General features: G+C 42.7%; 1 protein-coding gene across 2 annotated transcripts in view; it reads left to right on the top strand.

Moving 5' to 3' along the window:
* The first annotated feature begins 2,886 nt into the window (after window positions 1-2,886).
* The window catches only part of csnk1d.S (casein kinase 1 delta S homeolog), a 31,827-nt gene continuing 14,632 nt past the window's right edge, over window positions 2,887-20,081 (top strand). Inside the window, exons 1-4 of one of the 2 annotated variants that reach the window (XM_018240526.2) lie at window positions 2,887-3,236; window positions 5,528-5,638; window positions 5,752-5,900; window positions 9,351-9,579. In XM_018240526.2, coding sequence (XP_018096015.1) covers window positions 3,161-3,236; window positions 5,528-5,638; window positions 5,752-5,900; window positions 9,351-9,579 — 565 coding nt within the window. In that variant the 5' untranslated portion in view covers window positions 2,887-3,160. 2 annotated transcript variants of the gene reach the window in all.

Raw genomic sequence — 20,081 nt, 5'->3', positions numbered from 1 at the left:
ACACTCGTAAACAATTATGAAGGTGGTGCGACCCAGGAGCCTACTTTGGGAGGAAGACTTCATCAATTTCAGGCTGCCTGGGAACAATCCATACAAGACAGATTGATTCTGGGGATTGTGAGGGATGGCTACAGACTAGAATTCAAAAACAGCCCTCCACATTCGGGATGCCTCGTATCCCAGATGCCGATGGACAGCTCCAAAAGGTGGGCACTTCAAGCCTGTCTTATCAAGCTGGAACAACAGCAGGTGATATGTCAGGTCCCTTGGGATCAGAGAGGAACAGAAGTATACTCCAGGTTCTTCATAGTCTGAAAGACATCAGGGGCATGGAGGCCGATACTGAACCTAGTGAGGGTCAACAAGGCCTTGAGGATCCAACACTTCAGGATGGAATCCATCGATTCAGTAAAAGCGGCCATGTCTCCAGGGGATTGGATGTGCACCATGGATATCAGAGATGCATACCATCACATTCCCATTGCAACTTCGAATCAAATGTTTCTTCAATTTGCTGTGGGGCAAAATCACTACCAATTCAGATGCCTACCCCTTGGGCCCTGACGGTTTGGAGGCTGAGAGGCAGACGTTAGAATCTCAAGGACTTTCTTCGAGAGTTATACAGACATTACTACAATCCAGAAAGTCGTCAACGAGCAACCGATATGCCAAGGTGTGGAATATGTTCTGGACCTTCGTTAATCCCAGCTCAATGGAATCCATATCAGCATCAAACATCCTGGAATTCCTTCAAGCAGGCATGGAAAAAGGTTTGAGTGTAAGCACGCTAATGACGCAGGTATCCGCCATCTCAGCTACATCAGGTATCAGATGGGCCCTCCATCCTCTGATCATTCGATTTTTTATAGCAGCAGTAAGAATGCTTCCAGTAAGGAGACTAACATGTCCAAGCTGGGACCTACCAGTGGTTCTAAGGATGCTTTCCGCAGGCCCATTTTCAGTCAAAAATCAGATCTCCCTATGGTCCCTGACTCTTAAAGTGGTGTTCTTGTTGGCACCTCAGCTAAAAGAGTGGGTGAGTTACAGGCCTTGAAGTTCTCGAAAGACAGCCCAACGTTCTTCTCGGACAGATTGGTATTGAAATGTTGTCCTTCATTTAAACCAAAGGTGGTATCCCTGTTCCACCTCAAGGATGAAATAGTAGTCCCTACTTTTGCCCATCAGGATACAGATCCAGAATTAAGGGAGTTGGATGTGTCGGAACACGTCAAAAGATATTGTGAAGCTACAGCAGCAATAAGAAAATTAGATAAGTTCTTGATTCTGCCTGGAGGGGCAAGAAAGGGGGAAGCAGCAGCAAGTTCCATAATTTCAAGATGGATATGCAAAGTGATTAAGAAGGCCTACTCACAGGCAAATCTCAAAGAGCATAACCAAATCAAAGCACACTCAACCAGGGGTCAAGTGGTCTCGTGGGCAGCGGAAGCCGGCATTTCCTTGGATATCATCTGTAGGCCAGCCTCTTGGTCTTCACCTAACACTTTCATTTCCCATTACAAGCTGGATGTTAGGTCTTCGAATTATTCTCAGTTTGGATCTAGTATTCGGAAATCGGCCAGTGAGGCCAAATAAATGTTTACATTTTGCAGTCATGGTGAATCCTTTATTTCCCACCCAGGGCCAGGCAGCTTGATAAGTCCCGCAGAGTGAGGACATGTAGAGGGCCAGGGAAAAGGGAAAATTGTTCCATGCTAACCGTGATTTTCCTTTCCCTGGTCCTCTCCATGTCCAGGTTTCCCTCCCTTGTTGGTGCTAGAGTGATCAGAACTTGGTACGAGACACCGAGGGGAGGTACTCCTCCTAATTTATCAGTTAGGGGGTGGGTTCTTCTTCGAGGAGAGGGAGGGGCTATCCCGCAGAGTAGGACATGGAGAGGACCAGGGAAAGGAAAATCACGGTAAGTATGGAACAATTTCCTTTTTCTGTCAGTCACATATACAACTTAAAGCAACAAGTGATAGGTGCAGGACTAATTGGAATTGAGCATTTACAGGCAGAACCATGGCAAAATATACATCTGGTTAAAAAACCTCTTTATTTCACAAATAATAACATTCATAGATGGAAACAAACAGTTTTTGGGTACAACAGGACAACAATTTCATGTAATATCCGGGGAAACATAATATTCCACTTAATATGATGTAAATTATCTGTTGCTTTTTTGGGGGTATTATTTTCCTTTAAAGGGCTAATGCCATTGATGGATCCAAGCACTGGCCTAACTTCAATACACATTTGTTGATAGAAAATACATTATCCAAAAGTGTGAACATCCAAAGTTACAACTATTCTCATGAAGCTACCATTTTACTGTTATTGTTACTTTTATTACTTATCTTTCCATTCAGACCCTGTCCTAATCATCTTCCAGTCTCTCATTCAAACCACTGCCTGGTTGCTAAGGTAATTTGGACCCTAGCAACCAAACAGCTTCTAAAATTTCAACCTGGGGAGCTGATTAACAAAAAGGTAAATCGTTCAAAAACCACAAATATAAAAAAAGACCAATTGCAAATCATCTCAGAATGGCCCTCACATCATACTAAAAGATATTTTATAGGTGCACAGCCCCTTTTAATGCTGGACCAACCTACTGGTGAATAATAAGGCATTACAATTGATAAATCTCAATATTTTATGCACATTATTATAATTGCTTGAAGTTAAAGTCTCTATTAGGGAAAAATGGATTGAGAACGGTATTATTTTTCATGACTTTTTAACAGAATAAGTTTTCAGAATCTAGTTGCTCACGGTAAACCCACACCTTATTACTCCCTAGCCATATACCAGTACCTAACAAAATCGAGGTCCTTAACTTATCACGTGATCCTCCTTCCCATCACCGCTAGTTTGTTGCTAGGTGGAGTGACGTCACGAGTTTCGGTGACAGCCTCTTTCTGGTTTGTTTATTGGAATCGGCCTAGTGGCTCGGTATAATCCACTCAAATCCTCCGTTTTGAAGCATCCCGGGAGCGCGGAAAGGAAAGATACATAGAGAGTACTCGTTGAACTGTCGCATTGGCACTTTTTTTGCTTCTTAGCGCCGGATGGAAAACGTAAATCGATGGTGAAAAGTGCCCCGGGCTGTAGAGACTGATAGCTCGGGAAGGAGGCAAAGGGCTCGCACAGCAGGATGGAGTTGAGAGTCGGTAACCGATACCGGTTGGGGCGAAAGATCGGCAGCGGCTCATTCGGGGACATATACTTGGGTAAGATACTAACATAAAAGTGCTGGAGTGTTTAACATGGCTCTTAGCAATTCAATTATTCACCCCCTTCCCCCACTGAAATGGTACTGTCTCAGCTCACAGTTTAGGGACAGGCATAGAAATGGAAAAGACGACAACGGGGTTGTGTTGAGTTTTTGAACTAAACGTAAAACAGGGTAATCCTTGGCCCCTATACACTTTATTAGATTGAGTGCTGTGACATCTTCCGTTCCTAAAAGGATGTGTTTACTGTGTGCAGGAAAGATTGGTGTTCTGGAATCTCTTGGGGTTGCTAGGCAGACCTAGTAAGGAATTACATGCCTGGTAGTAGTAGAGCCAATTGTGAGATATTTACTCATAGGATGTACTACCCCAACACCTGAGAGCCCTACATTCTTGCACCTTAGAATAGGGATATTTTAAAAGGATGTCACCTGGTTTTAAGAGGAGTACCCCTTTAAAATAATTGATATCGTCATTCCAAAATCAAGGGTGGTTGCCGTAACTAGATGCGGGAATAATGGTGATGGCATTTGCTATTCAGCCATAGACACTTTAGTGGGGTGGCACTGGTTTTGTGCAGTCAAGGCCTGTCTTGCAGCTTGGTGTTCCCAGCCATCCCACCGGGTATTTTATTTGGTTGAGGTGCATGCTAGTCAGATTTTATTCTCCTTCTGGAAACATGTTCTTTATGGCCTTTGCTTTTCGCACATGGTTAAATACACAGTATAGCCTTTGGCAGATAGCTTACTCCTAGAATTCTCCATATGCCATCTTGTCTGTCCGCTTGCCAGATGATGAAGCCCAATTTATCATTTCACAAAGTGGCACCAATGGCTGAGACCGTTACACCACTGAAGCTTGACACTGAGCTTACATATGGTTTAAGGTTTGTGTGCCTGCTTGTCCTTGAAAAAAATCCATTCTTCAGATGTATTGCTCTTGTGCCTCTTCAACTCTAGTGAGCATTCCAACTAAAGACATTTCATTTTTAGAAGGGCTGACCATATGCCTTTGGCCATATATAGTATTATAGTCTAGATGCCAAACGTCTATTTCTAAACTATTTTCCTCCAGCTTGGGTTAAACTGACTTCCAACATCTTCCAATGCAAATCAGTAACATTTTGTTCAGATATTCCTCATATATATCTATATCTATATCTATATCTATATCTATATCTATATCTATATCTATATATATATATATATATCAGGACTTGCAAGGGCCATACAGTTGATCAGTGTTAGGATTGGGCTGTTATATAATTCTGACATTTCAGTTAGGAAGGCTTCATTAGTTGGTTATCTGCAGCCCACCCTGGACCATAATTTAGGTAGATCGTTGTTCCCCTAGAGACCAGCAAGTGATCTGGTGTAATTTGTGTTGGACTCCCCACCCCCATTATATTGCGTTATATGACACAATATTTAACCTGGTCTGTAATGTAAAGAGGATATTGTTATCAAATAAGAAATTGTAGGGCTAGAAGTTTTAGGTCCTAGGTACAGATTCGTGATGTCCGTGGGGTTGTTGAAGGAAACTGTTTTAAGCATTGAAGATATGTTAAATTTTAATGGCTAACTTAATCTGTCATATGAGTAAATCTGGTTACACTGGTTATAAATGTTGAAGCAGAATATTTTTTTGTTTTGTGCAGAACCCCTTTAATATGCTTCAATAGTATACAAGCACTGAAATACTTTTATTTTGGAAGGAATAGCACTAGAAATTGAATGTGTACTTTCCCCCCCACATTTTAGGATTTTACCGCTTGTGGTCTGCAATGGGTTCTACTTTATTTGCTACAAGGGCTGAATATTTGTGCTGCCTTACCTGTATCTTGCAACTTTTTTGGAGCACAGGCATTTCATCTATCATTCTGGCTTTTGTTTCCACTCCCATAATAATGTATACCCAATGTAAGTGCTACAGGAAATAAGTTGGGTGACTGTAGAGTAAGTTTAGGAATACTTCTTGAAAATCCAACAGTGCCAAAATGCCTAATGTTTTATTTATTCATCCCTATGAAACGCCAGATCACTCCTGTCTTTATATCCTGGCTGTGGCCCTAATGACTGTCTAAGAATTTAAAAAACTGGTCTAATCTGGGCTCCATGTCTTTAGTCCAATTTAAGGATCAGTCTTTGATGGGTGCTCACTGGGCATTTCTCAAGTCCATGTATGTACAATATTCACATGAATAAAATGCCTTTAATATATACAAAGTTAGATGTTCATTTGTAATGTATTGCAGAATCTAATTTCATACTTTTTCTTTTGGTATTTAGGCACAGATATTGCGGCTTCAGAAGAAGTTGCGATCAAGCTAGAATGTGTAAAAACGAAACATCCTCAGCTTCACATCGAGAGCAAGATATATAAAATGATGCAAGGAGGGGGTGAGTTATTTTCCCTTAACACTTTTGAATGCTGTAAGAGGTATTTGTTTTTTTTTGTTTTTTTTTGCAGATGACATACTCTTGCTTACAGAATTTGTAATTCTCTTTTCCAGTGGGAATTCCAACAATAAAATGGTGTGGTGCAGAAGGTGATTATAATGTCATGGTCATGGAGTTACTGGGACCAAGCCTTGAAGATCTCTTTAACTTCTGCTCTAGGAAATTTAGCTTGAAAACTGTTCTTCTTCTTGCTGACCAGATGGTAAGTTTCTTCTCCACCGTGGATACCCTTGCAATTTATTTATCTATTGTGTGTGTGGTTTGTATTCCTATTTAAAATTCTGGCTACAATAATTCTTCAATTTGGATTCCATTAGGTACAGATCTTTTCTGAGCTAGGTTTTACCTATATGATGCTGACACCTACTCCAATCTTGAGGTAGCCTTCTTTTTTGGAAGGGTGAAAGAGGGTGTCAGGACCCATTCCCTCTTATTATACTATTATTTGCAGCTAAATTTCGCACTACCTTCCACCGTGTTAATGTATTTGGGGTGTCTGTACCCTCTGAGTCTTACATAGGACGGATGTGGGAATATTCTCCCGGGAAGTCACTGTACTATTTACAAGTATAAAGGCCTATGGCATGTGCGTTTTCTCCATCAATGCAAATACATGTCAAACATGCACATTGACAGAAGTGGAATCCATGTGACGGGATTCTGTTTAAAATACATTCTACCTCTTTTTTCCTCGTTACTTTTAATATACAGAGGATTATAGGGGTTTCACACTTGCTGTTTTATCATGAATTAGCTCATTATGGTCATTGTTACCCAGGGGTTCAATGACTTGCACATTTGCTATTAGTTCTGGGTCATTTGAGATCACTAGATCCACAATAGCATTTTTTCTGGTTGGCTCCTCAACAACCTGTGCCATGAAATTATCATGCAACAAGTTTATAAACTTGTTTCCATTAACTGATCCGGCAGTACTGTTCCTCCAGTCAATATCCGAGTAAATAAAATCCCCCATAATCATTACTTAACCAAAACTAGCAGCCTTTTCTCTTTGCATTAGAAGGGTCTATAGCACACTCCTACAATTAATTTGCTGGACTCTTTACAATTGGTGAATTATTAATTGCCCAGTCATGTGACTCATTCAGCCATGTTTCGGCCACACCAATCACATCATATTTTCCCTCCATCTCTCCTCTTTTACCAGTCAGATTCCTTGCATTTGCAAACATACTTTAATACTGGTACCATATTGAACATATGACATGTGGTCCTCCCTATTCTTAACAGTGCCCCAACTAAATCTCCACCCCCATTTTCCGTTCCTTTGCCCACTATCTCATCTAACTTGTCTTCCACTGAATCTTTTACTGAATCTTTTGCTGAACCCTCCCCCACACCTAGTTTAAAATCTCCTCCAACCCTTTAGCCATCTTCTCTCCCAAAACAGCTGCACCATCATCATTGAGGTGCAGCCCATCCCTAGCAAAAAACCTGTAGACGACCAAATCAGCCCAGTTCTCCAAAAAAACTAATCTCATACAGCCAAACACAAAATGCAGCATAGTCTGCAACATGGTGTCATAATCAACTCTTAGTATGTTCGTCCTTCTTGACAAAGTCTGTCCCCTGGCATGACTTCAGATCTGCATCCCCCTGGAGGTGCCAATCATGCTGATTTCCCCCCCCCCAAGCCTGCCATTTGCAATGAATTATGGGGATTGTAATTTACATGTGACATTCATTCCATTAGTATGTTTAACCCTCCCTCTCCACAGTTGCTTATAATGGGGATCAGAGAGGAATTATGCCAATGTGAGAGAATGCTATAAGCATAGCTAAAATCTCACCCATAAAGCAGGGCAGGGATGCTTCTTTTAATGGGTATCAGAGAGGAGCTGTACTAATGTGAAATTGTGAAATAATGTTGTTTTATAAACATATCTAGAATCTCAGCCATACAGCATAAAGGATGGCACACAGGCAGTGTAGGACAGGCAGAGTATGGCACACACAGGGAACATAGTATGTTATGTACTGTTAACTGTTGCATATATGTGTATATTAAAATATGTATTGCTCATACATACTCCAGCAGCTTGTCTGAAGTTTGATCAAGTGAACAATGCAGTCTGGGTCTGAGGTGTGAACAGTACAGTTTTTTTAGAGGCGTGAACAACACTGGGGGAGAGATTATAGACATGAACAATACTGGGGGAGTTATAGACATGAACAATAGTGGGGGAAATTAGAGGTGTGAACAATACATGGTCCCCCCTCTCTGACAAGGAGCAATACTGCTGAAATGATCCTCTACAATCAGTTTAAAAAGTTATTTTCTGTGTCGACCAAACCAGGCACAAATGCACTTCAATAATTAGGGTATCCACCTGGCCGGTAAAAATGATGGTTGATCCCAATGTTATTGATAGGGTAAAAAGATAGATATTAGGGATGAAAAACACTATTTTTGATTTGGCCGAACCCCCGAATCCTTCACGGAGGATTTGGCTGAATACCGAACCGAATCCTAATTTGCATATGCAAATTAGGGATGGGAAGGGGAAAACATTTTAACTTCCTTGTTTTGTGAGTCACATGATTTCCCTCTCCCCCTAATTTGCATATGCAATTTGCATATGTAAATTAGGATTCGGTTCAGCCAGGCAGAAGGATTCGGCCGAATCCGATTCCTGCTGAAAAAGGCCGAATCCTGGATTCAGTGCATCCCTAATAAACTCCTTTAAACTTCGATTTTAGAAAAATTGTAAAACATAAAATGGAAAGTAGTTGAAAAAAGTCTTTATTTCTGGTGAACAATCTGAAAACAATTGCACTGAAAAAGGTGTTTGGAAGGTGAACAACCTACATTCTCCTACAGAAACAATTCCAATTTTGTCATGGTAATTTCCCTTTAGAAAAGTAGCAGAGGCAAAAGGCCAGAAAATGCTTTGTGATATTTCTCACAGCTGTCGTTTACATTACATTTTGTAATATAAAACCTGTAGTTTGATAGGTAGCCTGTTCTACGTACCTTCCCCACCCCCAGCTGTAGTCTATAGAATCTAAATGGATGGATACAGCTCTCTGTATCTGGTTATCTTAGCAACAAGGAAGTAAAATCAAGCTCATAAACATCTCTTGCTTTTTACCAATACTAGAAGCACTAGGGATACTGTCATTGTTTTGATTTAGAAAACTCCATAAGTGATTAGCCTGTGTGTTTTTTGTTTTAAGTGGGTCAGTGCGACTCCTGCAGCAGTGCTTTCCTATAGAAACAGACTGGTGACATCTTGGCTAAATCCACAATTTGGAATCTTTATTGGCTTTATAAATAGTAAAATTGCATTAACAATTGTAGTTGTAAAATAACATGTCAGGCCAATAATAAGCCTCCAATAGTAGAGGGATTAGACAGGTCACACAGCAGCAAATCTGTGCATGGTTTCTATATGAGATCTAATATCCGTTTGCTATAGGAGGAGCTCTAACTAACCAATGAATTTACTGCAAAAATCAGTCCTTAGGGTTCGCAAGCAATATGACTGAATTCATTACCTTTGCTCTATATAATTAATGCTGATGAATTTGATATGTTTGATGAAAAAAGTGTTCACTGGGTAAACCCAGTACTCCGTTTTTTGGCATTGATTTAAACATAAAAGTTTTGAATTTGTTTCTTGTGTTGTAGATCAGCCGAATTGAATACATTCATTCCAAAAACTTCATTCATCGGGATGTGAAGCCTGACAATTTTCTGATGGGACTTGGAAAGAAAGGCAATCTAGTGTATATCATTGATTTTGGGCTGGCCAAAAAATACAGAGATGCTCGCACACACCAGCATATACCATATCGTGAAAACAAGAACCTAACCGGAACAGCTCGCTATGCATCTATTAACACCCACCTTGGAATAGGTAATATTATTAAATTATTTTGGAAGATTGATTGTTGGGTTTAATATATTTTTTAGTCTTTGAATCTCTGCCATTTGCTACTAATTCTGATATTTAAACAAATGGCAGGCAGCTAGGGCTCATTAGCCTACTAGATAAATGTCGAAACCTCAAACTGGAGACCTGCAAAGGTATGTAGCACATCTAAATACCTTAAAATGTAATAATGATGTTTAAACTTATGTTAAATTTTTATCTATATGAAAATGACTTTGAGCCCCCTCGGAATATTATTAAAAATATTTTGTTTTTTTATATATAAGGAAAACTATAACCCCCCCCAAACAATATAGGTCTCTATAAAAAGATATCGTATAAAACAGCTCATATGTAAAACCCTGCTTCATGTAAATAAACCATCTTTATAATAATATACTTTTCAAGTAGCATGTGCCATTGGGTAATCGTAAATAGAAAATTGTGATTTAAAAAAAATAAGGGCCGGGGGCGTGACCAAGATGGCGCAGTGAGCAGACGCGCTTGCCTAGAGCTCAGTGCACCGCAATCTTAAACCCGGCTATTTACCCTACTAACCGACCCACAAAGGAGGCCATACTTGCTTAAATCATCTGCTCAGCTATGCGGAGGAATAATCCCAAGCCGAAACCTGAGACGGTGTCTCGATTAGATCGCTTTGCTCGTGACCACGCTCAGCCACCATCCCCCAACCCGGATAGTCAGCTATCTTCCCCTTCAGACCCTGCGCCCGACCCGCCAGCAGCGCCTCCCGAACCCACACTGGGAAAGGTGCTAGCTGCCATCATGGAGAGCCGAGCATCCAGCACAGCTTGAAGAACTCCGCGTTGATATATCCCTGCTGCGCCAAGACCTGCAAAAGGTGAGAGACCGCACAAATGGCCCTGGAAGATAATCTCAGCAATAGATGATGCCATGCCCTCTCTCCACACCGATGTACAGGCCATGAAGCTGCAACTAAAAGCAGCCCTAGTAAAATCAGACGATCTTGAAAATAGATTGAGACGCAGCAATGTCAGGATAGTGGGCCTACCTGAGAGAGTGGAGGGCACTAACCCTACGATCATCATAGAAAGCTGGCTCCAAGAAATTCTAGGGTCCACTACTTTCTCCAACGTTTTTATTGTAGAAAGAGCCCACAGTTCCAGCAAGGCCTCCCCCACCAGGAGCCCCCCCACTTCCCTTTCTTCTAAAACTCCTCAACTACCGAGACAGGGATGCGGCCCTTACAGCTGCCAGAGAAAAGGGCCCGATTCATTATCAGGGGCTACTGTGTCATTATACCCGGACTTCTCTCCTAACATTCAGAAACAACGGGCTGAATTTACAGGAATCAAAAGGCGCCTAAGAGAAGCACAAATAAAATACAGTATGCAATATCCTGTGCAGTTGCGCATTCACAATGGTGACCGTGCGCTTTTCTTCACCTCACCTAGGGAGGTTGACGACTGGCTCAATCAGAGGGGCCCTCGTCGGTCCCCAAACCGGAATGCCTGACTCGACCAAGCTAATCCTCCCAGGCCCCACATGCTGCCATGGGCCGCAGGAAACTTCTCCAACACCACCCACTTCGACCCAGGGTGACACCTTTTCGACCACACTACCGGAATAGGAAAACTACAGTGGTAAACCGAAACAACACTTCAACAGGCCCATATTCCCCCCCCCCTTTTTTTTCCCTTCTCTCTCGCTGGATTTGCTATTGAGGCCCGAATATTCCCAACTCAGGCCTTGCAAATGGGCCCCTTGCCACATTTTGAGGGCCTATAGCACGTTTTCCGGGGTTGGAATTGGACCCACTGACTCTCCTCTGCCCTTCCTGACCTATCTAATGCTTGCTACGGGACCTAGTTCCCAGCCTCTACCAATGAGGAGACATGGCTTTCTTGCTACACACTGACGGCCGACCACTGTCTTCACAACCAAGGAATCCTCCTACAGGATGCGAACAATCTTCCCCTTCGCTTTACTGGGTTCCTTCCCCCCCCTTTTTTTTTTTTTTTTCTCTCCCTGTCTATTTCCTTACCTACATTCTCATCTCTTGGATTAGAAATTCTGCCTCCCCGGCGGGGGTGGCACCTACCTTTTGCTACAGGGTAACTGATCAGCACACCATTGCGTGCCTCAGCGATAGGCAATCGTTGGGACTTATTGCCAACCTAGATCCCATAGGAGGGACTTTTTTAGCAGATATCTAGGGACTGAGCCCCTATTTAGGTTCTTAAAGGAGAAGGAAAGCTACGGAGGCATTTTATTGCCAATATATTAGCTGCAATAGTGCAAGCTAGAATGCTATATTTATTCTGTAGAATGTTTTACCATACCTGAGTAAAAAGCTCTACAAACTCTCTGTTTGTTTAGGATAGGAGCTGCAGTATTAACATGGTGTGACATCACTTCCTGCCAGAGTCTCTCCCTGCTCTGGGCTCAGATTACAGCAGAGAAGGGAGGGGGGGGGGAGAGGAGCAAACTGAGCATGCTCTTGCCCAGGGCAATGAGGTTTAAGCTGAAGGCAGGAAGTCTGATACAGAAGCTCATGTGTACACAATAGAAGGAAAGAAATGCAATGTTTCTTTTGACGGGACTCCGAGCAGCACTACTTTGGGGGTTTACTGGTATATTTAGATGGACCTTTCTGATAAGGCTTACTTAGTTTTAACCTTTCCTTCTCCTTTGTGTTATGGGTATTAGACTCTCTCAAGTTTGGGGGGTGAGTAGGGTGGGATGGGTGTGTACTATTGTTGGGTTTATATTTCAATGTGTTTCGCAGACTGCTCAATCTATGTTGACTGATGTAATACGTATGCATACTGTACTCTCTATAATTATTCCTTTGCTCTATGTCAAGGGATGGACACTTTGTTTGGCCTGGCGTATACCTTTACCTGTGTATTATGGCTAACATATCAATCCTCTCATGGAATGTGCGAGGACTCTATTCTAAATTTAAGCGGAGCCTAATGTTCAACTACCTGAAAAGATACCCCCCTCTATCCTTCTCCTCCAGGAGACTCACCTCACTGGGCAAAAAATTCTGGCATTAAAAAAGCCATGGGTGGGATGGCACTTCCACTCTACCTTCTCTTCGCACTCAAGGGGGGTCTATATACTAATCAGGAAAAGCCTGCCATTTGAAGCTCCACCTAGACCACTACGGCAGATTACTGATACTCCATGGCCTTATTGCCAATAAGCCTATTCTATTGGTTAACTTATATATGCCGCCGCCATTCGCAGTGTCGATCCTAGATTTAATGGTGACCAAGCTCTCTGAATTCCCCCCAGCCCACTCTGTATCCTGGGGGACTTTTAACTGTTGTTTAAATCCCTCATTGGACAAACTAGGCCCGACCCTCGCACCCTTACCATGCTTACCACATGGGCAGAGGCCCTGCAACTGACTGACCCCTGGAGATGGAAACATCCATCTCAAAGAATTTTCTCTTGCCACTCTCCAACCCATAAGACCTTTTCGAGAATTGATCTAGCCCTTGTCTCAATGGAGCTCCTGCCCGTTATTGACCAGGTCCAGTATTTACCCCAGTCCCTCTCTGACCACTCCCCGCTGCAACTCACACTACGGTGGAACCCTGCGGCTACAGATAAACTGTCGATAAGCCCTCTTTGGCTCAAAAACGCAACTGTGGCTACCGCAAATGCCCAAGCTTATGGGGAATACTGGACCCATAATGCTGGTTCTGCCCTTCCGCAAACCTTATAGGATGCTTCTAAAGCAGTCATGCGAGGTACTCTCATGGGGGCAATATCACAAGCCAGAAATCAACTTAACGATCAGAGTGATAAAAACCGCAAGCTTCTGGCGTTCCTGGCCAAACAGCAATCTGCACCCTCTGCGGTTTCACGCATCATACTAGACAATGGCTCAGTAGTCACGGAACCTAGGCTTATAACACAAGAATTTGCTACCTTTTACCAAAATCTATACACCACCTCATCACTTTGTTCCAAAGCCCAACTCTAGCAATTCTTAGATTCCATCCCTATACCATCTCTTTCCTCTAACGACCAAGCCTTCCTAGATGCGCCTATCCCTCCCCAGGAGGTTACGGATGCCATTGCCTCACTACCCCCTAATAAAACGCCAGGACCGGATGGCCTCCCTCCGGACTGGTACAAAGCCCTCTCGGAACAAATTGTCCCAAAATACCTTGACACACTTCAAAGTGCTTTTGACAGTAACTCACTGCCCCCTTCATTCACTGAAGCCCTCATAGTAGTTATCCCAAAACCAGGAAAAGACACTACTCAATGCTCTTCCTACCGCTCTATACCTCTGCTCAATACGGATGCTAAAATCCTAGCCAAAATACTCTCCTCTTGCCTCCAACGGGTGGTCCCAGACCTTATCCACCCAGATCAATCTGGCTTTATGCCTGGGCGCTCCACCAACATTAACCTTCGCAGACTCTTTACTAACCTGCAAATCACCCATGCAGAGACGGGCACCAGAGTCGTAGCCTCACTTTGGCATTATGATATAACAGAAGCTCCCCTGTACCTGAAAGGATCTCTCCTCCCGCTTGCGGGTTAGGAGATTTCCGTAAGTAGTAACACAGCGGTGTTGCAGAGGCAGAAAAAATCCTCCCTACTGATGGGTTAGGAAAGCTGGTTTGCCCAGGTGCGATAGCGATGAGAACTGCGGAAGCCGGCGCTGTGAGCGGGTAAGACTGTGGAATGTCTTCAGCAGCAAAGAAGTTTTCCAGTGGCCATTTTGTATCGGGGAAAGTCGCGTTTTTTTTGAGAACAGGAGCAGCTTTTTTCACAGCGCAAGGTATATATGCTATTGCAGTATCTGTGGGCAAACGAGTTATGAGGTATTCAGATTCCATCCTCAGCTACTTAAAGGACCAGTAACATAAAAGTTTAAAAATTCGTTAGTGCACAATGAAAAATAAACACCAAGACAATGAAACTTTTAAAAAGCAAAGCCTTTATTAAGAAATAATTTACAGAAAATCCACTTCCTGTCCTCTTCAAAAACGGCGAAAAGGCGACCATCCACACTGCAGCAATCGATTTCTCCTTCCTGGCTATTCACTGGCATCCTCCTCGCGACGTCCAGCAGCATCAGTGTCTCTCCTTCCCCGTGCATTGGCTTCCCTCCTCCGCTCTCCTCACCTCCCTGTCTTCCCTCCTCCCCTACTCTCAGAGAGAGAGATGTGGTGCGTGATTACTACCCAGGCAGAACAGGCGCTTCTCACTTGCTCGTTTCATCTGCTGTGGAACTCCTGCCTTCCCCTGGGCTCTCCCGGTGCTGGACTGAAGGAAGTGGATGCAACAGGGTCCTCTGCCCCTACCACAGGAACCTCATGTGCCCTTAAAAAGATAACCTCTGTACCACGCTCCTATGAAACGAGCAAGTGACGATCTGTTTCTTCCTTTGAGACGGATACAAAAAAAAGTGGATGCGGCCATAGTTAGACTGGCTAAAAAGACAACTCTTCCAGTGGATGATGGGGCAGTATTTAGAGAGCCAACGGAGAAGAAAGTGGAATTTAATTTGAGAAAAGCGTTTGGAGCAGCCTGTAAACCAGCGGCGGCATTGACTTCGGTGTCAACGGCATTAAAGGCCTGGCTGTCTGAGCTTGGTGATGCAATTTCATTTAATGTGAAGTAGCCGAAGCTGTTGGAAATGCTTGCAGACTGCAAGATGGTGAGTTTGTCGGAGGATTCAGTAGATCTGGTCCATTTATCGTCTAGATCCATGGCCCTTTCCGTAGCAGCTAGGAGAGCATTATGGTTTAAAGCTTGGGCAGCTGATACTGCATCCAAGTCTAATCTATACCAGTTGCCGTTCGAAGGTGAAAAGCTGGATGCAATTATAAAGAAAATATCTGGAGGCATATGTGGTTTTTCTTCCACGAGAAAACCAAGCTAAAAAAAGGTCGCTACGAGCCCAATTATGGGAAAGCAAAAGATAAAATGTTTAGAACATCCAGGCAATATAAACCTGGGAAGGAATACTCTAGGCAACCCTCGTCAGAGCTCGAGAGGTACAGCAAGGTGATCAGGATTTTTCTCCTCTGCCGCTTCTATTTCCAATCAACAATGAAGGTGGCAAGGCTCAGAACATGGTGGGGGGGCAGATTAGCCGAATTCTGCCATGTCTGGGCCAGAACTGTTCAAGACGTTTGGGTACAGAAGGTGATAGTAGGGTTTTCCACATTGGAAAAGTATATACAGAAAGTATATGAGGTTCGCAGTAGGAGACGTGCAGTTCAGGTGCCTACCATTCGGTCTATCCCAGTCTCTGAGTGTGTTTATGAAGGTGCTAGTGACTCTCATTGCAGCACTAAGGAAGGAAGGCTTGGCAGTCTACCATTATCTAGATGATATTCTGGTAGTGTCAAACTCAAGAGCCGAAGCCGAGAGACATACGTCCAGAGTACAAGAGTTTCTACTAGCCCATGGATGGGTAGTAAACTAACAAAAGAGCAATTTACACCCAAACTCTTCAATATTTGGGGGCCCTCTTTCAGACAGTTCAAGATCTGGTCAGTCTTCTGGTGGAAAAACAGAAGAAGGTGGTCGATCTGATAAAGAGTTTCAAGAAGAGTGCTCAGCAACATGTCAAATAGTCAGATGGGCAAGGTGGCACACAAGGCCCTTGCAAAATTTTCTGCTAAGGAAGGTAAAGCAGCCTCACTTACATTTACAAAGGAAAATAGAAATACCTTGAGAGAAAAAGAAGTTTAATCTGGTGTTGCAGTCGGAAGAACCTGGCAAAAGGAGTTCCCTTGGAGGAACCAGAATGGGTAACATTGACCACCGACGATTCAAGTGTGGGGTGGGGGGCCTACATAGGCGAGAGATGTATAAGGCTTCTGGAGAGGAGAAGTAGTTTCAACAAACATTCTGGAATTAAGAGCCATAAGAAAATCTTTTTTCTTTTTCCAACCTGTTAAGAAAAAAACAGGTAAAGATAGTGACAGACAACACAACAGCGGTTGCATTTATTGTAAAACAAGGAGGTACCAGAAACGTGTCACTGATGAAAGAAGTGGAGCCACTATTTCAGTGGACAGAGGGTTGGAAGGCTTAACAGCAATTCACCTTCCAGGAAAATAAAATCTAAAAGACTTCTCAGCAGGACGGTGCTAGATCCAGGAGAATGGAGCTTACACAGAAGCATTTTCTAAAAACTGTAAGAAGATGGGGGCAGCTAAAGATGTCATGGAATCCCCTCAGAACAACAAATGCCATCAATTTTATTCAATATTCCCCTGCAAGGGGACTTCTGCAGTAGACGGCTTAAGACAAAGTTGGTCAGAGAGAAGAATCTACATTAGGATACTGAAAAAGATAGAGGGAGAAGGCCCAGGAGGCCTTGGTTCCCTCTCCTCCAGAGGTTGGCAAAAGAGGAACCAATGTTGATTCCGAATTTTCCGGGATGGTTGTCGCAGGGAGCAATACAATTCCAGGAGCACAATCATTTATCTTTGATGGCTTGGCGGTTGAGAAGGACAAGTTGAAAAGCCTCTCGCTTACGGACGAAGTAATAAACATGCCCTTATCAGAGGAAAAAACTGAGTTTTATTCCACCGTGGAATCTAACCTTTTGTTTTGAAGGTCTTGATGGGAGCACCGTTTGAGCCATTGGAAAATTCTTCTTTATGGATCATGACATTAAAAGTAGTTTTGCTGGTGGGAGTAACATTGGCTTGCAGAGTAGGAGAAATTTCAGCCTTAGCAGCCTCAGAACCGCATACGGTGATATTCGAAGATAAAGTGGTGTTAAGACCTGCATTTGGATTTTTACCAAAAGTCGTCACGAAGTTCCACTTAAATCTGGAAATAGTCCTTCCCTCCTTTTGTCCAGATCCTAAATCGCCAAGAGAGGAAGTATGGCATACTCTTTATCTTGTAAGGGCCATTAAGGTTTATGGAAAGGACAAAGTCTTGGAGAAAATCAGAAAGATTATTCATTATCCCAAACGGTTCGAGGAAAGGTCAAGCTCCAACAAAAAGAACCATTAGTTCCTGGATTGTGGCAGCCATTGCTAAAACATATAATGTAGCAGGCAGGAAGGTTCCCAAAGGGTTGAAAGCACACTCTACCAGGGCCCTGGCGTGTTCAAGGGAGACAGAAGCCGGGGGTTGTTGCCAGAAAGCATCTGTAGATCAGCAAGATTGGATTACAAATTGGATGTTTTGACCTCCCAAGAAGCTGTATTTGGGAGAAGACTGTTGCAGTCTGTATTACATGCTGTTGATTAAAAAGTTTCTGTTATGCTAATTTTTCCCGCCCTCCTTGTAAGCTTGGGGAATTCACATTTGGTGAATTCTGGCCATGGTTGACTATGGGAAAACAGGAAATTGTACGCACGCACGCACGCACGCACGCACGCACGCACGCACACACACACACACACACACACACACACACACTCGTGATTTTTATAACTATTGCGCATAACCGTAAGCTAGTAATAGATAGCACAATATAATGAAGCTCGTGCATGATGCACGAGCCGATGTAATATGTTGTAACAACTGCGCATGAATATAATGAAGCTCGTGCATGATGCACGAGCCGATGTAATATGTTGTAACAACTGCGCATGAATATAATGAAGCTCGTGCATGATGCATGAGCCGATGTAATATGTTGTAACAACTGCGCATGAATAATCATGTGTATTGAAACTAAGACAATAAAAGAAGGGGATTTCCAGGAGGAGAACGGGATAATTTGTTGGTAGACGCCTGATCAACGTCTCGTTGTGAGATTCCCGGAATTCTCCTCCTGTGCAGAATCCCCAGCCGTGGAGTGATGTTAGAATATCCGGTGATGTATTGATGTTAACTCTTTTATTATAATATACTTAAACAGTTGTAATGCCTTAATACTATGTGTACTAATTAATTTAATAAACCACTCTTATTGATTTTGATGAAACATTTTGCATATAATTATTAAAGTAACATTGACCTATTCTGTGTGAGAGTGTGGGTTGGGTTGTGATATATATTTTTATAAAGCAAAACAATGGGGTGAACGCACTTTTTTCTACCTACCCCAAAACAATGTAAATGTGTTGATTTTGCAGTACCTGAAATGACAGATCATTTGGGGGTCTTTGTTTTGGGGCCCTATATGCCACGTGCTTGGGTACACCTATACAGTTTAGGCATCAAACTGTTCAGAGGACCCCAGGCTTTCATATTTGGGGTGATTTCTCTTGATACCTAAATGTATGTGGGAACTACGATGCTAGAGGGTGGAAATTTTGAGGTGATTTTTGGAAATGTCACCAAAATCACCAAATTTAGGAATGGTTTGCGGCTTGCTACTTTGGTGGACATAGACATGCATACCCAATTTGGATTCGGGGGAATGTGTACTTTCCGAAAATATATGGTTTTCTGGTGTGAACTTACTAATTTCTACCTTTGCCCCCCCAAAACAATGTAAATGTGTTGATTTTGCAGTACCTGAAATGACAGACCATATGGGGTCTTCTTTTTGGGCCCCTATATGCCACGTGCTTGGGTACACCTATACATTTTAGGCATCAAACTGTTCAGAGGACCCTAGGCTTTCATTTTTAGGGTGATTTCTCTTGATACCTAAACGTATGTGGGACATACAATGCTGCAGGGTGGAAATTTTGAGGTGATTTTTGGAAATGTCACCAAAATCACCAAATTTAGGAATGATTTGCGGCTTGGTACTTTGGAGTACAAACACATGCATACCCAATTTAGATTCATGGGAATGTGTACTTTCTGAAAACATATGGTTTTCTGGGGTGAACGCACTTTTTTCTACCTTTGCTGCCCCCAAAACAATGTAAATGTGTTGATTTTGCAGCACCTGAAATGACAGACCATATGGGGGGTCTTCCTTTTGGGGCCCCTATATGCCACATGCTTGGGTACACCTATACATATTGGGCATCAAACTGTTCAGAGGACCCCAGGCTTTTATATTTGGGGTGATTTATTTTGATACTCAATAGTATGTGGGACATACGATGCTGCATGGTAGACGTTTTGAGGTGATTTTTGAAAATGTCCCTAAAATTGCCAAACTTAGGAAAGTTTTGCAGCTTGGTGCTTTGGAGTAGAAAGACATGCATACCCATATTGGATTCGGGGGAATGTGTACTTTCCGAAAATATATGGTTTTCTGGGGTGAATTTTGCAGTATCTGGAATTACAGAACTGATAGCTCAAATGGGGTGTCTATATTTTAGGGCCCCTATATACCACATGTTTAGGTAAACGATACATATTGGGCATCAAACTGTTCAGTGGACCCCAGGCTTTCATATTTGGGGTGTTTTACATTGATACCTAATGATGTGTGGGAGATATGATGCTGTAGAGTGGAAGCTTTGAGTTAATTTTTCAAAAAATTCACCAATTTCTATAAAACATTATAACTTTAGGAAACAATTGGAACTTGGTAGTTTGGAGTACAAAGATATATTTACCCATTTTTGATTCACCAGAATCTGTTC

The sequence above is a fragment of the Xenopus laevis genome, chromosome 9_10S (assembly GCF_017654675.1).
Source record: "Xenopus laevis strain J_2021 chromosome 9_10S, Xenopus_laevis_v10.1, whole genome shotgun sequence".
Classification (NCBI taxonomy): Eukaryota; Metazoa; Chordata; class Amphibia; order Anura; family Pipidae; genus Xenopus; species Xenopus laevis.
Note: the sequence above shows the minus strand (reverse complement) of the source record. Positions and strands in the feature narration are given on the sequence as shown.